Source organism: Balearica regulorum, chromosome 1 (genome assembly GCF_011004875.1).
Source record: "Balearica regulorum gibbericeps isolate bBalReg1 chromosome 1, bBalReg1.pri, whole genome shotgun sequence".
Lineage (NCBI taxonomy): Eukaryota > Metazoa > Chordata > Aves > Gruiformes > Gruidae > Balearica > Balearica regulorum.
The window spans coordinates 136,261,615-136,289,432 of record NC_046184.1 but is presented as its reverse complement, the minus strand read 5'-3'; the positions used below and the strand labels follow the sequence as shown (position 1 = coordinate 136,289,432).

General features: G+C 39.0%; 1 protein-coding gene across 3 annotated transcripts; it reads left to right on the top strand.

The window, feature by feature from the left end:
* Positions 1-821: 821 nt before the first annotated feature.
* On the top strand, positions 822-27,818 carry PRPS2 (phosphoribosyl pyrophosphate synthetase 2). Of its 3 annotated transcripts, none has more exons than XM_075776425.1 (8): positions 822-1,144; positions 11,548-11,731; positions 14,361-14,381; positions 17,977-18,075; positions 19,176-19,300; positions 21,372-21,545; positions 25,657-25,816; positions 26,792-27,818. In XM_075776425.1, exons 1-8 carry the CDS (start codon positions 1,023-1,025, stop codon positions 26,882-26,884), a joined length of 978 nt encoding a protein of 325 aa, XP_075632540.1. In that variant the 5' UTR covers positions 822-1,022; the 3' UTR covers positions 26,885-27,818. The 3 variants fall into 3 exon arrangements, with proteins under 3 accessions (XP_075632540.1, XP_075632549.1, XP_075632556.1); XM_075776441.1 differs by lacking the exon at positions 822-1,144 and adding an exon at positions 2,043-2,295; XM_075776434.1 differs by lacking the exon at positions 14,361-14,381 and having other exon boundaries at positions 833-1,144.

The window sequence follows — 27,818 nt, the reverse complement described above, 5'->3', positions numbered from 1 at the left end:
ACCCAACTTCTTTGGAGAAATTCCATTTTGTCAAAAATCAAGTATTCATTTTAAAAATTCCTTTGATAGGACTTTTTGACCAGCTCTAAAACTATCTGTAGAGATGAACTATGCAATGCTGGGGTTCATCTAGCCATGAATTATCCACTGATAAAACATTATTAAACATATGTTCAAGACCCTGCTCCTCAAAGCAAAAGTTTGCTTAAGGCAGGAAAACTGAGGTGGTTCTTAAGTCACTTATCCAATGCAATTTATTTTTTATACATACGAGCTAAAAGAACTCCAGCTGAAAGCTAAGACCTTTGTGTCTTTGTTCAGTTTTCTGACAGTACTTTGTACATGAGCCTATTTCTAAGCAACAATCAAGAAAAACAAATACATTACTGGAAAATGAATGGTGTATATATAGAATTGGCTGCAGGTTATTCAAGGACAGCTCTGGTGGCTCAAAGTAATTAGATATGTATCTAACTAAACATATACCTAGCTATAGCTGTATTTGACAGTGTCACCTGAATCATACATACCCAACTGCACAGGGAGCGCTAAGACATTCCGTTCGTCCCTCTCTCAAAGCACGAAAGAAAAGCGGAGGCAGAGCTCCGCCGGGCTGAGGTAAAGCCCGGCCTAACGCTCCTTCAGAGGCAGGACGGCAGCTCGCTGCCTAAGAAGGGGCACAGACAGCACCTGGGCACGGGGGCTCGGAGTAGGGGAGTAGAGGAGGAGGAGGAGGGAGAACAGGGCGCTGCCGGCTCTGCCCGGCCCAGCACCGCCCCTCCCTCAACACCTCCCCTGGGCCGGGCCGGGCCGGCTAACGGCCACCAGCTAACGGCCACCGGCGGTACCTGTGCCCGGCGCCCCCCGCTCGCCCCTCCCTCCAGCCCCTCCCCGCTGCTAGCGGCGGGCAGGGGGCGGGCCCGCGGCGCCGATTATTTGACCCAGCGCCGTGGTCCCCGCTTTCTCTCTCGCCCTCGCCGCAGCCCCGCTCCTGCTAGCCCGCTCTCGCCCCCCGCCCCGCCATGCCGAACATTGTGCTGTTCAGTGGCAGTTCCCACCACGACCTGTCCCAGCGGGTGGCGGACCGGCTCGGGCTGGAGCTGGGCAAGGTGGTCACCAAGAAATTCAGCAACCAGGAGACCAGGTGCGTGGGGCGGGCAGAGGCAGCCGTGAGCGACGCGCGCGGGGACCGGCGCTCACCCCCCCCCCCCCCCCCCCCCCCGCCGGGGCAGAGGGGGCGGTGCCCGGTGCGGCATTACCTGTACATGCGTCACGCTGGCGTCACGGGCGCGCCCCGGACACGCCCTTGCGGCCGGGCTGCTGCTGCGCTCCGCTGTCTTCCTCCGGGCTGGCGGGTACTGCCGGCGCGGGAGCCGCGTAGTCCTTGTGCCGCACGAGCGTGTGGGTACCCCTCGCCAGGCGTGGTTAGGTGTGTCCTGCCCCGACCCCCGGCACTCGTTCCCGGTTGGCCCTCTCGCCCTCCCTCCCGCTGCCGGTAGAACGGGCCTGTACCGGAGCTGTCCCGGCTCGCTTGGGCTGGCCCAGCTTGGGAGCACTCCCATCGGCAGCTCCTGCGCCAGAGGAGGGGTGGCAAAGTCCCCTGTTCGGGCGTAGAGCATCCTCCTGTGGGGTCGGGGTGGGATTTGCAGCGGGCAGCTTGCCTACGACGTGAGGGTTCGCCCCACCGTTCACAGGTAGTTAATTAAATGGCTGAGCAGCTTTATCTCCATACAGATAAAATCATCTTGATTTTATGAATTACAGTATGTAATGCAGTTTCATAAGTAGGTCTGTATATGAATGGATATAAGAACAGGATGGTGATGATGGATTAGATGCTTGAAAAGGAGCCTGGATCAAATCACATTTCAGGATTTGTTGTGACTGCTCTTTATTTTGCAGCAGCAGCCAGTTGTGTGCGTATGGTGGACCCGTTACAGCTCCTCTATGGCTCCCCTCCTTAGTCCCAGGCTCTTGGTCTGGCATGAGGCAGGCGCATTAGGCTCCTGGCCAGCCAAGTGCGGATAGTGACTCTCATAAGTGTAAAAAACTCTGTGTGAAACCACAAGGACAGCTTGCTCACCTTCACCCTCTGAGAATGTGCTTGCCTCTCTTTACTAGTTTGTCATTTTAGCTGTCTAACCCACCTATTTTATGTACTCATTTTTAATGAATTTTAAATTGAAGTGGCAGCTGTATGTTCATCCCATAAGCTGGTAAGACTGTGCAACTGCTTTTCTATGTAGGTGTATGAGAATAGGCTGCCAGCTGATTCTGAAACCCAAGTTCCTGACTGTAAGTAGCTGGCTAGTCTCTGAGGTTATTGTATGTTTATTTTCATCTGTTCTTGTTCTGAATCTCCTGAATGAGTGTGTTTTCATTGCTTCCTTTGAAAAATTAACATGGTGTACTCTAAAATTGCTTTCACAAAGCTTGTCCTTCTATTCTGTCTGTGTTTTTGCATTCTCGGTTTAATTGCTCTTGTTCTAGTTACGCTTTCTGGCATTACTATAAACCCTCTTCCATTGGTGTTTATGCAACCTAATGTTTGCACACTCTAACTCTTCTATTCATTCCTAATTAAATGAAGGTTTAGATCTTCTCTCAAGTCTTTCCAACTCCATACTCACTTTATTGCTCTTTGATCTCTCTTCTGCATGATAAAACTTAATTTGTGTATTTGGTTGCATGACTTTCTTGCTAACTTATGTCTAATTCTTTTTTAATGTTTGTTCTCTGGAGACACTTATCTTTAGTTCTGCTGTTTGCTATGTTTTAAGCAGAGATTAATTGATTCATACAAGCAAAAATTTCTCTCCAAAGTTTGTATATTTATTTTATGGGGTAAGTTAATTAAATTCTAGGCTTCAGATACAATAAGCTCTAGTTTATCATTCCACCTATTTTTCCAGGTATGCAATATTGGCCTCTGCTATCAAACAAGTAGGTAGTGGTGACTGCAGCATGTCAGTGGTTTAGCTAATCTAGTAGTGCCAGTTTATTTTCTTAGGCAAGTAGGGATGTCGTGTGGTATAGATATGAGGAATCTATCTAATCTAAACATTATTTCTGGTTGCTTCTGTTGCAACAATGAGGCTCTTCCCCCCCGCCCCAAACTTAAAATGCCTTCACACTTTATTCTTAAGTGTTTGTTTCGTTGTTTTATTTTTTTTAAACTTCATACTTTTGAGATTCTAAAATGAAGTTCTTGTTTCCCCTTCAGCAAGTACAGTTGTACCCAGTATACAACGTTTTAAGTGGGTAATCTTTTCAATATGCTTAGCAACTTAGTTCAGGATGTTGCCCTTCCAGTTTTGTAGACTGATGTTCTTAATAGAAAAATCAGCAATAGTAATAAGAGAATTCTTCAGCAATGTATTTGAAATTAAACTGCACCTAAAGTTGATTTCTGTATTTATGCTGCAGTGGTCCTTTCCTGAGGCATCTGGTTTTTCAGTCTGTCTGTATAGCAAAGTTTCTTTGTGTGTATATGTAAGCAAAAATTAATTTCTTCCTATATAAAGATAATCCAACAGAGTCTTTCTTCTTATTTTTGTTGCATTTTTACATTTATAAACAAGTGTATTGGCATTACAAAACACATTTGCAGTATTGCAGAACGCTAGAACATGATAGTTAAAATGCTCAAAGAACCTTAAACCTTCCCAATGGCACTTGGGCAAACCCCTGTGCAAACAGATAAGCCTGGGCCTGAGGGTCAGTAAACTCTTGCTTTGTCAGATTTGTTAAGTTAGCAAGTTGCAGAGAAGATTCACCTTTTGTTTAAAAACTTTGTTTTGCTGTTTGCTGCATTCTCTTAAAAGTAAATGTAAATTGATAAACATGTGCAGCCCCAGGCTTAAATCCTTGTCAAAGGGTCCTAGCTGGAAACCCTTTACTTGAGAAATGCGGTTAGTCTGGGCTTGTAGAATAGAGTGGAGGGAAGGGTCATTGAGTATTTTGCATTATATTTCAACTCGAGTGGGCTTTAGGTCTCAATCTCAACGCTTAGCAGATCTAAGTGGGTTTGAGGAACTAAAGCTGTACCCTGAGGTTAGCCAGGGATAGGACCACCACTGACAAGCACTGTGGCTAAATGGGCAGGTATGTTCCCAACTCCAGAACATTTAAAGTGAGAAAGGCTTCTCTTTTTAATTTATACTGAGACTAGCATATCTAGCAATATTCCAGTTCCCTTCTGATTTAGGCATTTGGTATTCACAGGTCTGTAACTGAGAAATGTAATGTCTGTGCTAGAGGAAGTGAAGGAAACTGCTGGTAGACTCGACCACTGCCCCATTTTTTTTTCCTCCTTCCATCTAAACTGTATGCAAATGCTTTCCTTCAACTGACTAGCAAACTCAAGCAACCCTAACTAAAGCAGCGAGAGAGCTCCTCAATAATATCTGGTTGTGGAAGATAACTCTGTTTAGTATTCAAATCTTGCATGTCAATTAAGTGCCAGCCACAGTGTCATGGTAAGGCTTGGGTGGCACCACCTTCTCACTTATCTGGCAATATGTTAGGGCTCCATTAGGGGCTCAGTCAGTTTATCTTCTTCAAACCCCACAAGCAACCGTCAGCAGCAGAGTTTGGCAGGCTGGAGGAAGAAGAAAGGAATGTTAGACCTTGAACAGGCATGGCTGTTGTAGCCTCCGCATCATGAAACTCCATTTGACAGATGTGTAACTGAAGCATACAGACATTAAACGCTCTGAAGTTTTTTCACAAAATTGTCTCCAAATACACTGAAATGGTATTTAATTATAGTTGATACAGAATTAAATCCCAGTGTGGGTATTCTTGGTGAGTCAGCTGATTAAAAAAAAAAAATCATTGAATGTACATCACTTCTTAAATAAACATATTTTCTTACAATATATGGTATGTTTGCTTCTCTAAAGACTATTTATCTTAACTCTGTTCTTGAAATAATTGTTATTCTCAGAGTGGAAATGCTGGTGTCATAAATGGCATCCTCTTATACACATCTCTCCCAGTGGAAGAAGTTAGTGCTCCCACCCATTCCCATGAGCTTCTTCCTGTCAGATTCGCTGGCTGAAGTGAGACTTGCAGATCTTCTTGACAGATCTATGAGGAAGGGACTTGAAGTCCTGCCTGGCACATGTGATTTTGGAGGCTGCCTACCCACAGCCTTATTTAGCTGCTGAAGCTGGGTTGTTTCAGAAACATTGACTTAAGTGTATGCCATTCAGTTTTTAGAGAGGAAAATTTGGGTTGACTGCAAAGGGACATTGTCCGCTGTGTGAGAAAACCTGGGGCGCTGATATGAGGGCTGTATGTTTGTAAGTAAACAAATAAAATTAGTATCTTAGACTGAAATTTAATCATGGAAGATACAGAAAAATAGCTGATGTTTCTTTGGAGAATTCTTACAAGGATGAATGTGTGTCTCTGTTTCACGCAAAGTGGAGTAATGAAAACTGTTTGTTCTATGAAGTAAATAATTGAAAAATTTGTGAACAAACCTAGGAACTTTGTCAGTGTATATATCAGGGATGCACAATTCAGCACCAGGCTGTAATGCTTCCCTCCCATCATCCCTTCAACATCCTCCAACTCTTCTACTGCAGTTGTCTTGGATGAGACATGACCTCACTATGTCTCCTGTACTGTGGTTCCTTTGGGTTCAGCTGCTGTGGGGGCCATGAGCTGTATCACCCTTGCTGGAGTAGATGGTTAGTGTGTTTGCAGACCCCTAATCATGGAGTAAGCAAGCTCGGGTGATAAGCTGGTGTTAAATCAGCTGAAGGATGTGAATAATGGCTGATGATCCCATTTGTCCTTAGCTGCGGAGTTTGATACTCAGCCTTTGAAGACTGCATGTGCTCAAGCTTGTTAGATCTTTGTTTCCAAACTTCTGAGGGCTCCTTTTGGACTGCACATGGCTCAACCCAGAGGTGCTCAAGTGAATGTGTTTTAGAATCATAGAATGGTTTGGGTTGGAAGGGACCTCAAAGACCATCTAGTTCCAACCCCCTCCCTGCCCCCCTGCCATGGGCAAGGACACCCTCCACTAGACCAGGTTGCCCAAAGCCCCATCCAGCCTGGCCTTGAACACTTCCAGGGAGGGGACATCCACAGCCTCTCTGGGCAACCTGTTCCAGTGCCTCACTGCCCTCAGAGAAGAATTTCTTCCTAATATCTAATCTAAATCGACCCTCCTTCAGCTTAAACCCATTACCCCTTGTCCTGTCACTACATGCCCTTGTAAACAAAGTTTTCCTCTCATGGTGGCAGGCTGTGTACCAGAGTGGAGGGTAAGAGGGTGTTATCTGTCTTACGGTGCTTACTTATGCCAGTGCCCACCATTAGGACGGGGCAGTTGGGGGTTGCTCTTGGAGCTGTTAATCGAACTGGAAGAGCCTAGAGTTGAGGGGAGACCATGGGTGCCAGGAGATATGGGATACCTATAGACTTAAAACCAACTCTGGCATTTTTATTGTTCCTTTGTTGCTTTGCTGGTATGCACTTTGTTATGTAACATCACAGCAGCTGAAATATTTGCACAGTAAATTGGAGGTATTGCGTTAAAAGGCTTTACAAAATGCCTTCCTAAGGGTAAGAGGTCAAACACACCCCTCTGCTTCATGCTTTCCATTGGCTAAGTTTCAATGAACTGCAAATTCAGCATGTGGGTTTTTTGGACCACTGTTGTGGTTTAACCCCAGCCAGCAGCCAAGCCCCACGCAGCCACTCGCTCACTCCCCCTGGTGGTATGGGGGAGAGAATCAGAAGAGTGAAAGAAAACTCATGGGTTTGAGATAAAGACAGTTTAATAGGTAAAGCAAAAGCCGCACACACAAGCAAAGCAAGGAATTCATTCACCACTTCCCATGGGCAGGCAGGTGTTCAGCCATCCCCAGGAAAGCAGGGCTCCATCATGTGTTACGGTGACTTGGGAAGACAAACACTCCAAATGTCGCCCCCTTCCTTCCTTCTTCCTCTGGCTTTATATGCTGAACATGACATCATATGGTATGGAATATCCCTTTGGTCAGTTTGGGTCCTGGCTATGTCCCCTCCCAACTCCTTGGGCATCCCCACCTTTTTGTTGGCAGGCCAATATGAGAAGCTGAAAAGTCCTTGAGTGCTAGCAACAACTAAAAACAGTGTTATCAACGTTGTTGTCATCCTAAATCCAAAACACAGCACTATACCAGCTGCTAGTAAGAAAACTTAACTCTATTCCAGCCAAAACTAGGACAATGACTTTTAAGACATTGATCGTCTTTGCACACCAGACTCTAGACCTTAAGTTTTGGCCTTTTCTCTGGTTATTAAAAGTGCCTGAAGTACACATATACTTAATTGGCACCTAAATTGCTTGAGAAATCTTACTTCTTGTAAGCATGGCTAGAATCTTAATCTGTTGTAATTATTTAAAAAGGTACATAGAGCCCTTTTAAGTGCATGATTTGAACAGGATCCTAGTTATAGATTTACATTATTTACCATTTTAGTCTGGCACTGCATACTTATTGCCCTGCTTCCCCACAACTGTTTTTTAAGTCAGAATGGACAAATTTAAAATTCCCATCACTGTAAGTTCTGTTGGGACAGTACTATAAATGTAGCTCAGAAGGAACTGAGCCTGCTGTTACTTGTGATTTTGAATTTTGCTTAATGGATGCTTCAGCCATTGAAATATGTTTGTAATGTAAGTGGGTTTTGAGCCGTATCCTTAATTCATGGTAATTAGTCTATCCAAGTTTCTGCTTATTGAATTGAACTCTCAAATCAACCTTTGCAAGATGAAGGCAGATACCAACACCCAGACTTGTTTTTTCATCATGCCTTGCCTTATGTCTATCTTTCCCAGCCAGACCCTTGTGCTTGTGGATTCTGAACAATTTGCTCAAAGTTAATTACTTTTGTGGGCTGTTAATTTCTATAATTTTTACTTTAAACCATAATTGTGTGGTGTCAGGACTTTCAATGGCTTTTAATGTACAGGTTTTGTTGACTCTTCTTGAACGAGAAGTTTATTTAAACTGTTACCAAATAGCTGAATTTGATTAAATTGCATAAAACAAACAGAGCTTGTAGTCTTGAGGCAAGAGCTTGTTCTTGTGCACTTCCTGTGTCTCCACTATGTGAAATTGTTTAAATAACCCTCCCAAACAGTTAATTAGGTCATGATATAGATGGTCTAAGTGGAATTTAGTAGTAATGTCACAAAGTTTGACTGTTGTTAGCTTAGTGCTCTCTAATAGATATTTGAGGTACAATACTTCAGATATCTGATACTATACCTTATAGTCTCTTATTTTTTGCCTGTTTATAGCTGAATATGTTAAAAAAAAAGAGGGGGGGTTGAGGAGGGAAAACCCCAAACAAACAATCAAACAAAAAAGCCCAAACTGCTAACCACCCTCAAAAAAAAAAAAAAACCCAACGAAAAAAAAGCCCCCCAAAACCCCCCACTGTGGTTAGTACAGCCTATATCTGATGGAATACTTGAAACACAATGACTGATTATCTGTTACTGTATGGCTTGGTGAAGGTAAAGTAGACAGCTGTGCATCTGTTGGTTGAGTCTACACAATACCTCTCAATGCCAAACTTTGAGACAGTAGATGATAAGGGATACTGATCTTTTGCACAGCTGTCTCCAGTTGACTGGGAGAAGATCTTTGTGTAATAACTACATTATGCTATTCTCTGGCACCTTTAGCTGGATTACTCCCGAGTGCTATGCAAGTATTAATTCAAGCTTGATTTATTTTAATCTGCACATAACTTCTGTGTCCACTAGAAAAGGTATTTCTATAAACATATACACATACAGTTGCATTTCTGCGTGCTAGGTATGTCATTTTGGCCTGAAAAGCATAACCAAAAATTTTTCAAATGCACCAAGAGAGAAAGTAGTAGCATTTTTGTTTTCTAAGTTGTTTACAAGATGAAAAAGTTATTGCTAGCCCAAGGTCATTGAAACGATAGTAGTTAATGGCAACGGAAGAAGCATCACTTCAGGTCCGTTGTATTAATCAGATCTATATTTATCTCAAAGTATGTTCCCTGACCTTCTGAAGCCTGTTATTTCTTAGTGGAGTGTTTAGAAATGACTGTTTTTTAAAGGAGCAAAACAACTCTGAGTGTTATAATTCAGTGTTCTTTGTGTGTATAATGAACATCAAGATCATGTATTTTTGTCATTCAGCCAAGTTTCTTCCTATTACATATGAAACTAGTGGTTACCTTTTTTCCCCAAGTATTAAAATCTTATTCTGCCCTCCTTTGTCACTCCAATAACATTCTCCCTGGAAAATTGTTGGTGTTTTCTTATTAGTCTTTTTCTACTTTCTTCTCCTTTGCAATGGCTCCTAGGATGATTTCCAGAACTGGAGTGTAACTTCGTGGTCTTGTAAGAGACTTTACACCTCTTGAAAGAGGTGCCATAGAGCTTTTGCATGTGGTGGTGGTGTTCTTTGGGCCTATTCCAGAGGTGTGGCATGTGACAACAGTTGTTATTAAGCCGGTCTGTGTAAATGCTGAGTCAAGTGGTGATTATCATTTTTCAGAGCCCTCATAATAATAACCATGAGTCTATAACAATGATTGAGGCTGCATCCCTGAGCTAGTGGGTAGATGCTTTACTCGGAGCTGAATTTGTGTGTTCAGAAGCAATGAGAGGTTTCTTGATTTATTTATTTAGTCTTGTTTATTCTTCTGGGAAGTAGAACTCTGATATTCCAACACCAGAACTGTTACTGGTAGGACTTCTAATTAAGCCTGAACAGTTCTTCCAGTTATGGAATATGCTTAGTGTCTTACTGAACTTCAGTTACATTGACCAAAACTTTTTCAGCTCCAAAAAGGAAAACAAACTAAGAAAATATTTTGATCAAAACAGTTTTCTCTGAACAGCCCTAGTCCATCAATCAAAAACTTGGACAGGGATGTAACAGTTTTATGACCGAAAAAATGTGTCTTTGAAAGCCTCCAAAAGGTTTCCTGGATTAACGCTGACATACATGCAGATGACACTGTCCCTGACCACCTCTATCACTCCAGAGGTCCTGGCGTCTGCTAGATGGTTTACTTTGTTTTGGCCTTAAGAAATCCTACTAGTAGCATTCTTAGGCAAAAACATGTATTCAATTAAGGAGAAAAATTAAGACAAGATCTTTTTATAGCTTATTTGGGACTGCAGAGGAGTAGAATGGGGAGCTGAGAACATGGACTCAACTATCTTGATGGTAATAAATCAAATGTTTGCATATCATTAAGATTTTTTTAAGCAGTAAATTCCTTTCTGTGTTTTGTAGCTACAGAAAGCTAGTGAGTCTTACACAGCACCCTGAAAGCTGATAAACAAAAGTTGTTCACGCTGTGTTTGACTAGAACAAGCCTCAGCATTGAAGAAAAATCAGAGAAACTATTCTACCCACATCTGGGCCGTTTGGATGGTTTCAGCTAGAAGCTTTTGCTTATTTGTGTCTTGAGTAAAGATGCAACCTTTTCAATAAGGGCCCAAGATATTTTAGTATTTAATAATTAAAACTATCTTAGTAGAACATGGGTTTGAAAGGTCTGATTGCCTTATTATTTAGGAAGTCTGTATGTTTCTTGTGTGTGGATTCAGGGAAAAATTAAGATTAGTATGCTGCTTTTATGTGTAAGTTTTGGAGTAACAGGTGTGAAAAGTTAGTGTGGTTCAACACTAGATTTCTCTTGCTTGGGTCTAGAATTGAAAAAGAATCCACAATTGTTTTAATTTTCCTGTTTATTTATAAACTCTATTTAATTTTTGAATTCTGTGGTGTGAGCAGTGATCAATGCCAGAATTTGCTTTGAAACTTGTGGAAGAATAAAATAACTCTTAAATGCTATCATAAGGAGCCAAAGTATGTAAGCACAGTTAGAGCAAATAGAACAACTGACAGTGTGAGAGTTGTTGAGTCATAGTGAGTTGTTGATGAGCAGCTCTCTTAGCTTTTCTCTAAGATTTTCTTTTTTTGAAAAAATAATTTACTTGGACATCATGGTGTAAATTTTAACTAGACTTCTGTTTTTGGGGTGTGATTTGATACTTCTGTCTTCCTTGAATTTAGTAACATCTTAATTATCATAAAAAAATAATTACCCTTTTTAAGGAGATATTTTGATACAGGTAGTATTTAGTGCTCTAAAGTTGGCTGTGTTGTTTCTGTACTTATCTAGGTTATTAAAATGGTCATCTCTTTGGGAGATGGCAAGGACACAGAATATATAGACTAAACAAAAAAAAAAGCAGTATCAAATTTAATAATAATGTGAGCTGCATTAGTGCTATAGCCATAATTACATGTTGGTTCATGCTGACCTTATGAAGACCATGTTTAGCCTGAAGTAAATTTTAGACTGGCTTTTATTGAAATAGACTTTGTATCAAGGTGACAGTTATCCGAATAGCTGTAAAAAAAATCTTACTCTAAATGGGGATAAATCTACAAAAGTTTATTAAAACAAACTGTTTTTTCTATTCTTGAATAATGCTTTCCCAGAAATAAGTGTTTGAATAGTCATCTGCTCTTTCAGTGTAGAGATTGGTGAAAGTGTGAGAGGAGAAGATGTGTATATCATCCAGAGTGGCTGTGGAGAAATAAATGACAACTTAATGGAACTGCTCATCATGATCAATGCTTGCAAGATTGCATCATCCTCCAGAGTGACTGCTGTAATTCCATGTTTTCCATATGCCAGGCAAGATAAAAAAGACAAGGTAGGTAAGAACTGTGTTATTTCAGAAGGCTTTTTTTCAGCTTGTTCACTTGAAATTTTTGGAGATGAAATATATTTTCATGTTTAAGTGATATGAAAGATTTGCCTTTTTTCATACTTTTTTGATAAAATGTTCAATTATATCATCTACAGGTGAATAAAGTAAGACAATAAACTATTTTTTTGCTTGTGTTTTGATAATTGTCACGTCTTCAGTTTGAAAAAGTAGGTACATCCTATGTGTGTGGTATATTGCAGAGTGCTCTGCTAGCAAACCTCACCTTATGGGACTGTTTTTCCTGCTTTTTCTAGCTTTCTTTTTTTTTTTTTTTTTACTTCTATATATGAAGAGAGTACACCCTTTTAAACATTTTAATCGGATGGAATTAAATCCTGAATTTGAAGTGCTGTAATCATTATGTAAGTGGGTTTTACCCTATATGTTTAAACAGAGAGCCAAATGGAAGGAATTGGTTGAATCTGCAGTGCCTAACAGTGATTAATAAAAACATTATTTTATGATGCAAGGCAGATTTAAAGAAAAATTATATCTGTAATAATTATTTTTATTGACCAAAAATTGTATGGAAACCCCATAAATCTGATCTCTTCTGATCTTAGTGCCCTTTTCCTGAATTTGGTCTGCCATAACTGATGAATATACCAGTTCAGCCAAGTTGATAACACAGTAACAAACTCTATGGCAAATGAGTTTGATTTTAAAAAATACAGAACTAAACTCTCCTATCTCTACTATATATACAAAAAATATCCAGTATGTTATGTGAATGTTACTTTTACCTAAACTCAACTGAGAAAAATTAACAAGAATAAATGTGAATTTGACTTTTAAGATTGGATTGCAGTGGTTGTCATCTTGGAAAATTGCCCTTCTCCAAAACTTCCTGCAAATGGACTTCCCCCTCCCTTTCATTTAGGGCATCAAGCAAACTATCCTGAAAGCCTTCTGTTGTCTCTACATTCTTTTATGTAAAACATAACAGGACTGAGCAGTAATGCAGAAGCTGAAAATAATAGCAGATATCACAAAATTTGTAATGCTCAGCCTGTGATGTCTGAGAACAAAACTAAATATACTCATTCTTTAAGTGCAGCTCTCTAACACCATACTAATATTATCAAGACCCACTTGTTACACTTCCAAAAACTGAATTCAGGGGGTTAGATAGTAGCTATTGTTTGCCTACATCCTTTGGAACTCTATTTTTGTTGTGTTTTGTGTTGAATAATGCTCTCCTTCGATCAGGAGAGCTGAAATGCTTCTTTTTATCAAAAGAGCTTGGAAGGGATGTGATAAACATGTTGTTGAAAGGGAAGGAAAGCATCTCACTATGTTTTGATTTCCAAATTCATATTGGAAGATTCTGCTGGACCAACCTGTAAGTTCTTGGTGTGGAAAGAGGATGAGCATGTCCCACATTTTCCACGCATCTAGGTTATGCCTTGTCAAGGGTACCTGAAATCCATGTGGCAGACTTCCAAGGGACACTTAAAAACCACAGTGTGGTGGCCCAGCATGCCACCCAGGAGCACTTGTCTTTTGTAAATGCCATCTCAAGATGGATAGCCTAGGAAAGTGATTTTGATTCACAGAGATTTTGAGCATTGTTCCAGACTATTCTCTGGGTGTCAATGAGTTGTCCTGCAATTCTAGGCAAGCCATTTCTTTTTTCTTTTTTTCTTTTTTCTTTTTAACCTCTGTTTTGCAATTGAGAAAATGTTTGCCATCTTTGGAAATTAACCTTGGTAGTTGACCTCCGTGTTGCAAAATAAGCTATAATATAGCTGTCAACATTGGGCAGCTCATTGACAGGGAGATCTTTCATCCCACTTTTGGATTGCATCACATCACTTGGTCTTTGACCCATGTTGAGTGCACAAGATTTTTATGCTGCCTGAAGTGTCAGTAAAGTGCCAGCCATTTTCTTCCTATGGTTATACACAGATTTTCTTCTCTCTGGTGAAAGATATTCACTCTGAACTGAAACAGTATAATCTTCACTAGCTGGATGCTGTTTTCTGGTTTGAATTTAAGTTGTTGACTTTAGTCCATAAAGAACTAAATAGACTGAGTCCTTGCTGCTTGAAATAACTTTGTATTCTTCATGCCTCTGTTGCAGTTATGATCACTGAGAACAATGAAGGTGCTCGATTTATTTATTTAAAGAAAGGACCTTGCAGTAAAAAATCATAATCTGAACAAGACCTGTGTAATCTACTCTGAAAATTTTAGCATTAAACCTGGACTAGCTTTAAATGGGAAACAGAGGGGGTTTTTTTGTTTGTTTTTTTTTTTTTTTTTTAAAAAAAAGGCTTGCTAAGAATCATAGAAAAGTTGGAGTTGGTAAATTAATTTAGATGCAATCAAGTGCTGTCATAAACTAGAATAATTCTGATACACAAGCTAGCTAATTTGAAAGTGGCTCAGGTATATCTACTTTGGCCACAGTTGCATTTATGCATCCTCGAATTATGATAACCTTCCAAGCCATGGACAGGACACATCTATGTAGGATGCTGCAGAGATGCCTTTGAGATAAGTTAGAAGTAGAGTGACAGGTGAGTTTGGTGTTCTACAGCTCATGTAACTTTGTTTTTTTGATTTGTAGAAGGGATCCGTGGAGCGTTGGGTAGGTATCCTTTTTTTTTTTTTTTTTTTTAATCTAACGCTATGCATTTCCATTAATATGGCCTTAAAGGGTGAAACGTACTGGGTTACATTATGTATAACTAGGAACATTTTCAGTTTCACTTCTTTATTTCAGTTGTGTTTCACCTAGGCCATCACAGTAATCCTGTGGAATAATCTGCTACTAGAAAACTCTTAGTTTCTAGTTAAAAATTTATCTGGACATGCAAGATAATGGCTGTCAACTTCTGAAGCTTCAAAGCGTATCTCATTTTTGAAATGATAAATTTAGGTAATACATTAGTGAACATTCAGTATCCATACACTTCACAACTGGCTTTCTTGGAAGTGAAAGTTCTAGTTACAAATCTTTGGCATTTCTTGGATTTTTATTTTAATTTTTTTTTGTTCAATATGCATGTGATGCATTTTGAGCAAGACAATATAAGATGCTTGAAGGCAACAGAGCTTTCATCTTGATGGAAAACTTTTTCTTTCAGCTATGTGTTCTTTGCATAGTTACTCTTGTGAGGTTGTTTATATTAGCTTTATAGATTCCCCCTTGCTCCTGGTAATTTTAAGAATTGTCAATAAATTTGTAATGCATCACAAAGGAAGAAATCATTTATATAACTTATTATACGTAAGTGGGGAATTTGCTGAGGAACTAAAAACTCAGGTTTTGTTTTTTTTTAGTTTCTGTACATAATGTAATGTTGTGTTTCACACTAATAATTCTGAAACTAATCTCACTTTGTATCAAAAAATGAAACAATGAATACTGTGAATCTCTTTGTGTTCTTGCCTTGCTGATCAGAAGCAAACCTTACAAAATCCAGGATAAAGAAAATCTTGAGTTCTCATCTACCTTTGTCATCCAAGTTTCTGAATAATGAGGCCAGGTTATCTGAGGTTCCCATGAATATACTTCCTTTGATTTTTAAAATAATCTTGAATTTTGATCATATTGTAGCACAAAACTTGTTTTCTGTGCAAGCAATCAAATCTTAAATCCTTTTGAACATGTCATGTGGGGTTTTTTGTTGTTTTTTTTTTAATGCACAATTTTCTGTAAAGGAAACTGTCAGATAGCTGCAAACTTCATTTGTCTTAATCTCCTGTTAGCCCATTCTTGAGAAACAGATATTGGTGTCTGGCTATCTTTCCTTCCAAGACCCTCTGTCCACCAACACATAGGCAATCTGTGATGTGTGCATGTCTGCTAAAACGAGTTACCTAGTGGTAAAACCTTCAAGTTCTTCCTTCTGGGAAGGCAGCCTGCAAGGCCAGCAGCTGAAAGAAGTACCAACTGGTAACGTATGCATTAGTATTTGATGCAGGAAAGTATTTGGTTGGGGTTTTTTTTGTGATGGTGATACTCATGATATTGGTACATCAGACAAGCTAAGTGATGTTCACATTGAACAGAAATGGAAAAAAATAAAAGCAAAATTCAGAATGCCAGATGGAGTGGAAATGGCAAACCATGGTCTGGGAAGAATGTAATTTGCCTTTAGCAGCTTGCCTGAACTAGTTACTTGTTTGTATCAGAGGGGGTGGTCCTGGTTTGCCATCTTCTTTTCCCTTCTCTTCCATTTGAGCTGCCTCATCTGGCTCCTGCAGGGTCAGATAAGTCCTGGTGTGCAGCACAAGGGAAGTGGTGGAAGTGTGTAGCCTGGGAAGAAGGGATGGGGTAAGCAAGGGAGCAAACCTCTGGTTTCAGCGTCACCTGTTAGTCCAGCTTAGCTGCAGCATCAAACCAGATCTTTGCAAAGAACTGATAAAAGAACACTGTGGTTGAGTCAAAAGAGTAGAAACTAAAGCTTTCTTTTATTAGATGTTGCCAGAGATTTGAGAATATTTTGAAGCCCAGCTTAAAAATATCAGTTTGTACTACTAAGATGAGGTGAAGTGATCAGGAATGTGAATGGCATGAACAAAAAGTTTACTACCAATAACAGAAATATCCAGAAAGCTTTGGCCGACTTGGATCTTACAGAACTGAACTTAAATAAGGAGCAGCATAGTACTCAGTAACTGGAAAATCATCCATGCTGAAATGCTAATGATAGCAAACTCTTACAGAAGCTATATGCATCTGAATTGCAGAGATCTAGGCAGGTGCTAGGTGTTGCATATATCTAGTGTGTATCTTACACAGACCAAATGATCGTGAAACACAAAACCCAAAAGGGATGGTTGTCAAAATAAAGCATTTCTGTAATGATGATGGTAAACTTGATTCAACCATAAGAAAGACTGCAATATCTCAGTTTCTTTTCTGCAGATTAAAACAGAAAAATGCCAAGTTTCCACCCAAGTTAGCAAAAGATTCGAGGAAAATACTGTCTCCTTGACATGACATGGACGGAAAAGCATCCAGGTTAAATTGGCAGTGGTTCGGCTTACTTTAGGTTATGTCGAACTATTTTTTCTATTTTTAAGCATCAGTGGAAGGAACGCAGAGATACTCTGTAATTGTGTGTATGGGATGGAGGGAGAGGGGGTTCCTAGGAGGCTAAATGAGGCTGATAAAGAGATGTAGCAGGAGAGAATACTGTGCCAGCAAAAACCAGTCTGACAGTGAGATAGAACCTCTGAATTGCAGTTCTGCCTTCATGCTAATGTTATTGCTAGCTATTAGCCTTATTTAAAGATTGGCAAAGAGAAAACAGAAGGTTTTGTTTAGTATTTCTGTTACAGAGAAAGCTGTCTAGGGCAACACAGCTTCTTTCAGAGCTTAAAACAATCTAATAAAAATTTGGAGATGCTCCAAAAAAAAAAAAAGTGAGGTATCCTCCAGTCATGATTTTCCATCTTCTCTTTTTTATGTTGCTGTTCGTTCTGCATCCTTGTCACTTTTAAAAAGCTCTTGACATTGGCATTAACTTTGCTAATTTTTGCTCTTGCTTTGCTGATTTTTGCTCTTGCTTTGTTCTTTCCACTTCTCTATTTTTTTCATCCCCCCTGTCCCTTTTGGGAATTCTAGACTCCTAATTGCATCCAACAATTAAGCCTGAATTAGCAAAAAGGAATAAACAAACAGGCTGGGGTAGAAGGCCCCTGCCAATGCGGATCTGTTACAAGCTTTACTGTATCATGAAGAAATGCTTGATACTAACTTTGTTTTAAAGCAATATTTTCAAAAGTTGGATTTACTCTGCCTTCAATCTTTGGCAATGTTTTTTAGAACAGGATAGTTGCTTGAGAGTTGGGTGTTAATGTAGGATAGTGGCTTAGAGAAATTGAGATTGTCTGCCTTTCTGCTATAGAAAGGCTAGCTGAAAGTTTTAAATAGAGGAATTGAAAATTATATCCCAAATTTTATCTGCTTGTTAGTCAGGCAAATTACTACAAAGCATTTTTAGACAGACTATGCAAACTGATTTAGATATTCCTAACTGTTTTGCTGAGTTTCAAAACACTAGTAGCAAGATTAGCTATTGACAGGCTAGTTTGGCTAAAGTTCTGGAGCTCTTCATACCTGGATTCCAAATATTCTAAAGGAAAAATCAATAAAAATAGCTAATTTTCTGACTCCTTGCATCTTAGTTGAAATCTTTTTAAAATTTAAACATTTGTGCTTTATTCCTCAGAGTCGTGCTCCAATCTCTGCAAAACTTGTTGCCAACATGCTGTCTGTTGCAGGGGCTGACCACATCATCACCATGGACTTGCATGCTTCTCAGATCCAGGTAACTGTCAGTTCCTTCTAACTGTGGCTTAGGGGCATTATTGAATTAATGTGAAAAGCTAATATTAATTCTTTTATTTTTCTCATTGTTTTGATAGGCTATGGACAGAAGTGTAATTCTTGGAGTTCAGAGAAAGTCTCGCTACCTGTTTCTAATTAAATTCCCTTTTTGAAAGAGACCAGCCTTGATTTTATGGGGTGATTTTGCAGGCGTTTTGAATACTTGCGCATTAGAGTCTTCAGCAGTATTTGCCATGTCTAGTGTAAGAGCTCCCAGAACATAAAATGTACTGGTTTGGGGCAAGTTCTCTTATTCTCGATCTGGTCAGAGATGATAATATTGCCCTAGACTGAGTTTTGTTGTTACAGCCAAGGGAACAATATTCTCTTAAGAGAAGTGGAGATGGAGGCTGGCAACCCTTAGCTGACTTACTGCTGAATCCAGCAAATCACAAAACTCTCTTTCCTTAGACACAGAGCAGACATCGTTTGTCATTCTCATGTCTACCTCTTTTCAAGATACCTTGAGTTTTTCTAGAAAATACCTTCTCTTCCAGTTCTGGTATTCTATTTAATCAGAATTTCCTATTATGCTAGATGGATGTCATGCAAATAACAAGCAGTTTCATTTGTGGCCTAACACAGATTTCTTGTTGTTACAACCTGCACAAAAAGAAAGATTCCGTTTCTGCTGCTCAAGTAATACTAACTTGAATCTTCCCCATATTGAAATACTACTGTTCATGTCAAGCAGTTGAAATTTATGGAAGTTGAGTATTACTCACTAGATTCTTTTGAGATCTTTTCACAAACATGAATTTACTTAAGTGCCTGAAGGTGGTGATCTTTTCTGATTTTTGTGTCATTTGAGAACAGCTGTTCTTTATTTCCCTACTCTTAGGTGAGACTTTGAGAGACCTTAATATTTGTTTAACTTCTGCTGCATTTGATAGTAATATCAGAGGGCAAAATTAGGCCAGTGTAAAATACTAATTAAAGTTCTACCGTACATGAAAGGCAAAGGCTTGATTCTTTCCCTGTGTCTTCATTCCGAGTAAGACATAAACATATATTCATGAAACTTTTTCTCTTTTGGACTAGGGTTTCTTTGACATTCCAGTAGATAACCTGTATGCAGAACCTGCAGTGCTACAGTGGATTAAAGAGAACATTATGGAGTGGAGAAACTGTATCATAGTCTCACCTGATGCAGGTGGTGCAAAAAGGTACTATACAAGCCTAGAACTAAGTTTTCTGTATAGTTAGTGGTTAACGAACTAATTTGTCTAGTCGTCTTTTTTCCTCTGAATTGTGCAAGATATAGGATACATCACTGATGAATCCAACTGCATTAGAACAACTAGTTCTTCTAATGTTGTTCATGCTTGCAAACATCCAGGAGCTTTCTATACTCTAAAGAAAATCTTTTTCTCTCTCCTTGGATATGGCCTCATTAGCTGAATCCCTCTGCAGGAGGGAAGAGATTTTTCCTGCTGCTTGCTTCTTTAGTCCAGTTGCTGCACCTCTTCCTGCTTCGCTCTGGAATTGCCTAAGTTTCCCTTCTCTGTCAAAGCATGTGACCTATCTCCACTGTACCTGCTGGCATTTAGGTAAGAGCTTGCTTGAGTCATGTTTCTTTTTTCTTTACGTTATTGCATTCCAGCTGTAAACCTCTTGACCCCGAGTTGTGCACTGTGAATGCTAGAAAAACAGAGTGAAGGGGTTTTTTTTGAGTGGCAAAAGGTGAAAAATAGAAAAGTTAGTTCACTAGAGTGTTTCTTCATTCCCAGCATGCATTACTCATTTAGCAGACTATCTTTTATTTGGTATCTATTGAGTATAAACTAATGCAAAAGCTCAGAAACACGCTGGCTGGGGAGGTGATAAAGCATGCCATTGAGGCGAAATGCTTATTCTCAAGTTTTATGGGTCGTGCTGCTGCTACAAAACTGAATGGGAACAAAGACAAATGAAGTAAGAATCCTGTAATTCCATAGTAATTTCGATGTTTGGAATGTAGTATGGGGAAAAATGTGAAAGACTGTCATAATTTGATTTTAATTTAAGTCCTTGGATCTGTTGTGAGTGTTCATGTTCTAATAATTAATAGGGAAGTAAGACTGTTTAGAACTCCATAGTTGTTCCTGTTTAGATTAATCAAGCTAAAGATGTGAAGAATACAAGCTGTAGAAAGCATTCTAAAATTCAGATGACTCAGTCACTTAAATTTCTTTGTTTGTTCCTATCTGGGTACTGTTGTTTTCACAGTTGTTTTTTGTTTGTGGTTTTTTTAACAAAACACAGCCTTTGCTTAGAATTCAAGTCAGAAGACAGCATTTTTTCCCCTCCCAAATATTTGTATATTATCAAGTTGATCATAAGAGTTTATTTTTTGAGGACCACTTTCACTCTTTGGTACCTTTCTGTTGTACTGCAACCAAACAGTTGCTGGTGAAGTAGGGGAAGATGTTGCTGTAACTAACAAGTCCTTCATATTTATGTGGTAAAGAAACAAAACTGTATTCTGTATTAACTGTGCATGTTAATAACCTTGTTAACAACATTCTAAACATATTCTAAAAAGACAGGCTACAAGATTGTGCCAGGATAGAAAAAGCATAGTATTGTTTATTCCTGTGTCTCTATATTTACCAGCTCTGGCACATTAAAAAAAATGAAAAAAAAGCAATCAAAAGTCTGTAACAAATTAAGTTTGTTATTGGAGGTTTGTTTGGCCACCAGAGGTCACCCTGAATAGTTTTAAAAGATCTTTGTCAAGCAGATGTATTGCTAAGGGAATTACTAATGAAAGAAGCTACTTGATTACTAGTCAAGTACTGCTAAAAGAATTAGTAATTCCTGTTAGCTAACTTGTTTGGGTTTTCCCTTTGGTTTCACATTCCTGCAATGGTATTTTCAGTTAGAATGTTAAGGTACACGCTGCTGTAGGCTTAGAACTGAGACTACCTCTACTTTAAGTTATCTGGTGTGACTAGGTATTGCAGCAGCTTAATAAAAGTTTGTGAATAAGTGAAATGTTTTCAAAGCCGGGCACTTAATGACAAAAAACCAAAGTCAATTCAATAAAAAAATCGATTTCTGGAGTATAGCTTAAGACTCTCTGATTGTATTTATTAACAGTGAATCTAACCTGTCTTATTGCTTGCAAAAGTTTGTACTGTGGTAATTTGAAAGCCAGAAAACAGCTTTATGGTTTATGACAAATACACATGTATGGCTTTGTTCCTTCTTTTAAAATAATTCTCTGAATGTGGTGTATTTCTTCCTGTAACTTAGGGTTACCTCAATTGCTGACAGACTGAACGTGGAATTTGCTCTCATTCATAAGGAAAGAAAGAAGGCAAATGAAGTGGACAGAATGGTCTTGGTGGGTGATGTGAAAGACAGAGTAGCAATTCTTGTCGATGATATGGCTGACACATGTGGCACAATATGTCATGCAGCAGAAAAGTAAGTATTATTATGAGCTGGCCCACTGTCTCACCGTACTATAACCTGCAGATAGCCGATGAACACAGTTGCTGTGCCCTGCATGTTTATAACCCAACCTGAAGTTGGGTTACATGAAGTCACTGATCCTTGAGTCTATAGGTCATGGTCCTGTGATCAAGCTGTGTCCTTCTTTAGCACATAGAATTGAGAAAATATTTACAGAAATATATTATCTGTATTTAGAAAGAGGACAGAATAAATAAAAAGGCATATAACTTGGAAGAGACTTGGGCCATCTGGTGCATTTTTCAGTTCCAAGGCAGAAATGACAGATAGGGTATCATTCTCTTCTTAAACCTCACCATGGAGCCTTTCCACTCTCCTTAGACAATCTTTCACAAAGCTTTCCTAGATTTAACATTGGAAAATATTTTCTCCCTACTGTTCAGTTAATGTTTAATATTAATCTTTAATGTACATCTTCAGTATAAAACTGTCCTTTTCAACCGAGGAGGCGAGAATAACTTTTCCTGTCTTTTGTCTGGAAGTTAGTTGAAGAGTGTTCTCATTCCCCTCTTAACTAAGTATCTTCAGTTTGTTCAGCCTTTCCACATGGTTTCTAGACTTCTGCTCTGTTATTGATGCCCTCTGGATTCTTTCCAGTTGGTCCACTTCTTGAAGTGGAGCATGTGAATGTAGACCCACTGTCTTAACTGAGGCCCTAGCAGTGCTAGGTAGAAAGGATTACTTTATGGTTTTCCAGCTGGCTTTATGCTGGTACATTTCAAGGTTTTTTTCATAGAAGTTGGCATTATTGACCACACTGAACTTTGGTAATGTCTGTAGCTTTTTAAAAAAATTGCTTATTCCTGAAATTATTAATTCTTCCTATTGCTGTAGCTTCACAACTCAATATGTTTGGCAGTAACTCTAGCTTCAAAATCATCTTGACAAATTGGAGAAATTGACGGAAATTCATTAAGAACAAATGTAAGGTTTTACAGTTGAGCAATACTAGACTAAAGTGCTCCTACCCGTCCATTCATATCCAAACATGTTCAACCAACTTTGGTTTGGGAAGTCAAGGGGTGCAATCTAAACTTGACCAGAGTCCTGAGGCTTTAAACCTTCCATTCAAAGATCTTGTCTTTTGACATTGTTTATAGCAAAGTCCACCCGCATATGATTGTAAATAGTGCACGTTGGAAGTGGGAAGGAACTGCTGAGGACCAAGACATAGGAATATTTTAAATTGATGTTACTGAACATTTACTGTAGCATTGCTACTCTTGGATGCAATCCTTTCCAAAGCTATTATGTCGCAGTTGAGAGCATTTTGAATTTATATTCCTCTCCAATATATTTCTAGACACTATGAGAGTATCAAATAGCCTTTCATCCAAAACAGGTCCATGTGGTACTTCCTGCCTGACTATATTTGAATCATAGAATCATTTAATTTGGAAAGAACCTTTAAGATCATCAAGTCCAACTGTTAACCTGGCACTGCCAAGTCGACCACTAAACCATGTCCCTAAGCACCACATCTACATGTCTTTTAAATACCTCCAGGGATGGTGACTCAACCGCTTCCCTGGGCAGTCTGTTCCAGTGCTTGACAACCCTTTCGGTGAAGAAATTTTTCCTAATATCCAATCTAACCCTGGCACAACTTGAGACCATTTCCTCTTGTCCTATTGCTTGTTACTTGGGAGAATAGACCAACACCCACCTCGCTACAACCTCCTTTCAGGTAGTTGTAGAGAGTAACAAGGTCTCCCCTCAGCCTTGTTTTCTCCAAACTAAACAACCCCAGTTCCCTCAGCTGCTTCTCATCAGATTTGTGCTCTAGACCCTTCATCAGCCCTGTTGCCCTTCTTTGGGCACGCTCCAGCACCTCAATGTCTTTCTTGTAGGGAGGGGCCCAAAACTGAATACAGTACTCGAGGTGTGGCCTCACCAGTGCTGAGTACAGGGGTACAATCACTTCCCTAGTCCTGCTGGCCACACTATTTCTGATACAAGCCAGGATGCTGTTGGTCTTCTCGGCCACCTGGACATACTGCTGGCTCATATTCAGCCAGCTGTTGACCAACACCCTCAGGTCCTTTTCCACCGGGCAGCTTTCCAGTTGCTCTTTCCCAAGCCTGTGGTGTTGGGTTGTTGTGACCCAAGTGCAGGACCTGGCTCTTGGCCTTGTTGAACCTCATACAGCTGGCCTCAGCCCATCGATCCAGCCTGTCCAGATCCCTCTGTAGAGCCTTCCTACCCTCAAGCAGATTGACACTCCCACACAACTTGGTGTTGTCTGCAAACTGACTGAAGGTGCACTCAATCCCCTCATCCAGATCATTGATAAAGACATTAAAGAGAACTGGCCCCAGTACTGAGCCCTGGGGAACACCACTTGTGACCAGCTGCCAACTGGATTTAACGACATTAACCACAGCTCTCTGGGCCCGGCCATCCAGCTAGTTTTTTACCCAGTGAAGAGTACACCCATCCAAGCCACGAGCAGCCAGTTTCTCCAGGAGAATGCTGTGAGAAATCATGTCAAAGTAACAGGGTGAAGCTTAAGTGAGCTACACGTTACTGTTGGTGGTTTGACACAAAGATTATCCCATGAGTTTACAGTCTTTATTTGCAGACTTGGTGTTTTCATCTAGATAAAAAGGATGTCAAAAACTTGCAGTAAAGGGATTCATATAGTCTTGTGTGTCTTTTCACTTTGATAGAAATTTGAAGGAATTTTGTAAAGAAATGTTGTGTAGCTGTTTGCTGTCCGCATACTAATCTGCATCAGACCCCAAAGCGTACTTCTGGGCTGTGCCCTTTGCAGATCAAAATCACAAATTACCTAGCCAATGATTTTTACTTTTTTATACTCCTGTTCACATGGGAAGTTAATTCCTGTCAAAAAGGAGGCCTTTATTTTTTTCCTGTTATGAAAGAAGCACTTCTTTATTTACCTACAGTAGATTTCTATAGAGCAGGTTCTAAAACCATCAGAAACCTTCAATGTATCTGCCGTGTTCACTAAGAAAGATGCTTTTGCTTGAGTGTTACTGCCTTATATCATGATCTTGGCATGAAGTAGTGCTTTTCATTAATGAGAAATCTAGGTGAGATGTACTTTGTGCTTAATTAGACTTGCTCACCAAAATACTTTAGACCTCTTTTTATCTCTGCAACCTAAATACATATCAAGCGGATGAACTAAGAAATGTATTTTCAGATACAGCAGATCAACTTGCTTAAGTACAAACTTAATTACACACCCTTGGTACACTCTCACCCTGTCACAGTGCATCCTCCTTGTAGGTTGCAGCTACTAAATGTAATGCCAAGAATGACCAGAAAACTTTGATTCTGTAGAGTCATTCAAAATGAGGTGTTTTTGTGGTTTTGTCTTTTTTCTTGCCTTACTGTATTTATGCTATGATCTGATAAAATACCACTCTCAGGACTTCTATTTTTAAGACTAGAAAAGTAACTAGGACATAGCTGAGCATCTGGAGGCAGAGAGGCCAGTCAAAACCAAATTAAGAGACTCTGACTCATTCACAAGGTCTTCTAGTTCTTTGATTTGTACTTTTTTTTTTTTCCTCTTGTGCTGCATCATTTCTCTGCATGCGTGGATCAGCAGCATGTCTTCCCACAACCTTGCAGTAAGCTAGGCTTCTAATAATTAACATTTCTTCTTCCTCAGAAACTCTTCCCAAGCAGAATTGTTTGAATTACAAATGAAAATAAAGGTGGACAATAACGGAGGCACAATAGTTGTGAATACTGCCATCCAACCTACTTCATTTTTGCCTGGTTATGATAGAAAATTTGTACAGGAATTTAATTGTATGTTGTGCTGATATGATGTGGCATTTTAGATTAGTATCACTGCTATGAACTTTTTTATTTAAATAGTAGTTAATTCTTATTTTTTGTGAGACTTGCTCATATAATCTGAAAAAGTTTAAAATTCCCTGAATTATTTTGTAGATATTTGTATCTTCCTGTAGCTTCCAGGAGGAATTTGTGTGTAAAATGTATTTTACACATATTTGTGTCTGGCTTCATCTATACCATGTATGTAAACATGCCTCACAACATAATTTCCATTCGTGTTCTACAGGTTAGTATCTGCTGGAGCTACTAAAGTTTATGCCATTCTTACTCATGGCATCTTTTCTGGTCCTGCTATTTCTCGGATTAATAATGCATCGTTTGAGGCTGTTGTGGTAACTAATACAATCCCTCAAGAAGAGAAAATGAAACACTGCCCAAAAATTCAGGTACAGTGGACTTTTTGTGTCATCTGTTTGAATTCTGGATTTGTATGTTACTGGTCACTGGTGCTAGAATTTGTGCCTTGAGAGGAAAATAATATTCTAAAATACATTGTGCAGATTTGTTTTTTGCAGAACATCTTGCTAAAACATGCCAAAGAACAGTTTTAAGGGGAATCAGGTAGTACAATAGAGTACTGCAAAATAGTTGGTATTTGCAACAGGTTGAGCATGCCTGACTGTAAAAGAGTGGCAAATTTAAAATTGACTGGGTTTTTTGTTTTGGTGTTGCTTTGATCAGTATTAATCATACAATATTTGTATGTGGAACTTAGGTTATTGTGGATGCTACAGAAACCTTAGGCAACTTTATTTAATTTTTTAAATACACTAATGAAAATGCTTATGATAACAATGAGAGATGTTTCTTTTAAAAAAATAAACTGAAAATAGAAAGCTGACTTATGTCAGTAGCTTTTACATGAGATTGTTCTGAGAAGTGAAGTGTCCCTTTTGGAGTTTTTCCTTAATACAGAGTGGAGGAAAGCATAAAAGATTGTGGGTTTTGGTTTGTTATTTTTATTGCAACATTGAATTTTTAAAAATCTTAAAACTTATTTGGTATTTATTGAAACAAGGCAAGCACTTAAAAGATATATACTTCCCTTAAACTGTATTTGTGCCAAGTGGACACTGCCATCTGATGGTTAGAATAGTTTATTTTTGACAACATGCCCTGTGCCAGAAATCTTCAGCAGTATGCCTGCGTAACAATCTTATTCAATGCTTTCTTACTCAATTTTTGAGTTTGTACCTTGTATTAATACAGTTCTTATGTATATGTTAAGTACTTAATGCTTTAATATTATTTTACTTCCTAGAAGAGTTAAGAGAGCACAATGGTAAATTGGATGTTTGTTCATATGTTTATAAACTATTCTTCGTATCCCATAAAACTTGTCTTCTTTATTTTTCTTTCAGTTTATTGACATTTCCATGATCCTGGCTGAGGCAATTCGAAGAACACATAATGGTGAATCTGTGTCTTACCTGTTCAGTCACGTCCCCTTGTAACTGCAGGAGATTACAGTGCACCTTTGCAAAGGTCTTTTCAGCTAGCACTGTTGTTTTTAGCAATGCATCTCAAACAGAAGAAATTAGTATCTTTGTACAATTTTGGAGCTTGTATGTTTAATTATTATATTTGTCTTGTAATTACCATTTGTTCTTTGTAAATGGACAATAAATCTCTATCTTGCAGAAACTTTATGAATTCCCTTAGGAGTCTGGAAGTCTTGTGTGTTGCGTAAGTTCTCTTTTATGTGCCTGTCTTCACTTTCTGCTGAACTGCTGCTTCCGCTCTGATTTTCTATACAGAACTACAAACCGTTCATAGAACTTAACGGGATATGTGCATCTAAGATCATTTTCTGTGTTAAGCTTAAATGCTGCAGGTTTGGGTATCTTCTATCTATTCATCTGTCAGGCAAACAGCTGTTGGTTTTTGTTTCATTATGTTTAACTATCATGAATAGTATTTTATATAAGCCCTAACAGAATGTAAACTTCATGTTAATTTTGAGGAACTGTTGACATGTCCATAGTATTAACTGTGTTTCATACACTGCATGTTCTTTTTTTCCACAAAGTACATGTGGCTGCTGTTTTCTTTTGCAAAGCTCTCATTACATTAAATCGTTTGCTTAACATCTATTCTGTGTAGTTACTGTATTCAGTTGTAGGATTAATGTTTCAGTATTCCTGGGATGATTTATTTTTTGTGTTTTAATAATAAGGACCAACTTTTAATCATGAGCATGGTTTAAATTCCATTTTTCCATGTAGCATTTGGAATTCCTTGATTGTGACCATATGAATCATTTCATAGCAGTTTTCCTGTTAATATTGTAAAGTTTCACTATGCAAAGTTCAAACAACAAATTTAAAGACACATTTATACAAGCTGGTCTCTACCCACATTTACTTGATTAAAATGTATCTGACAATA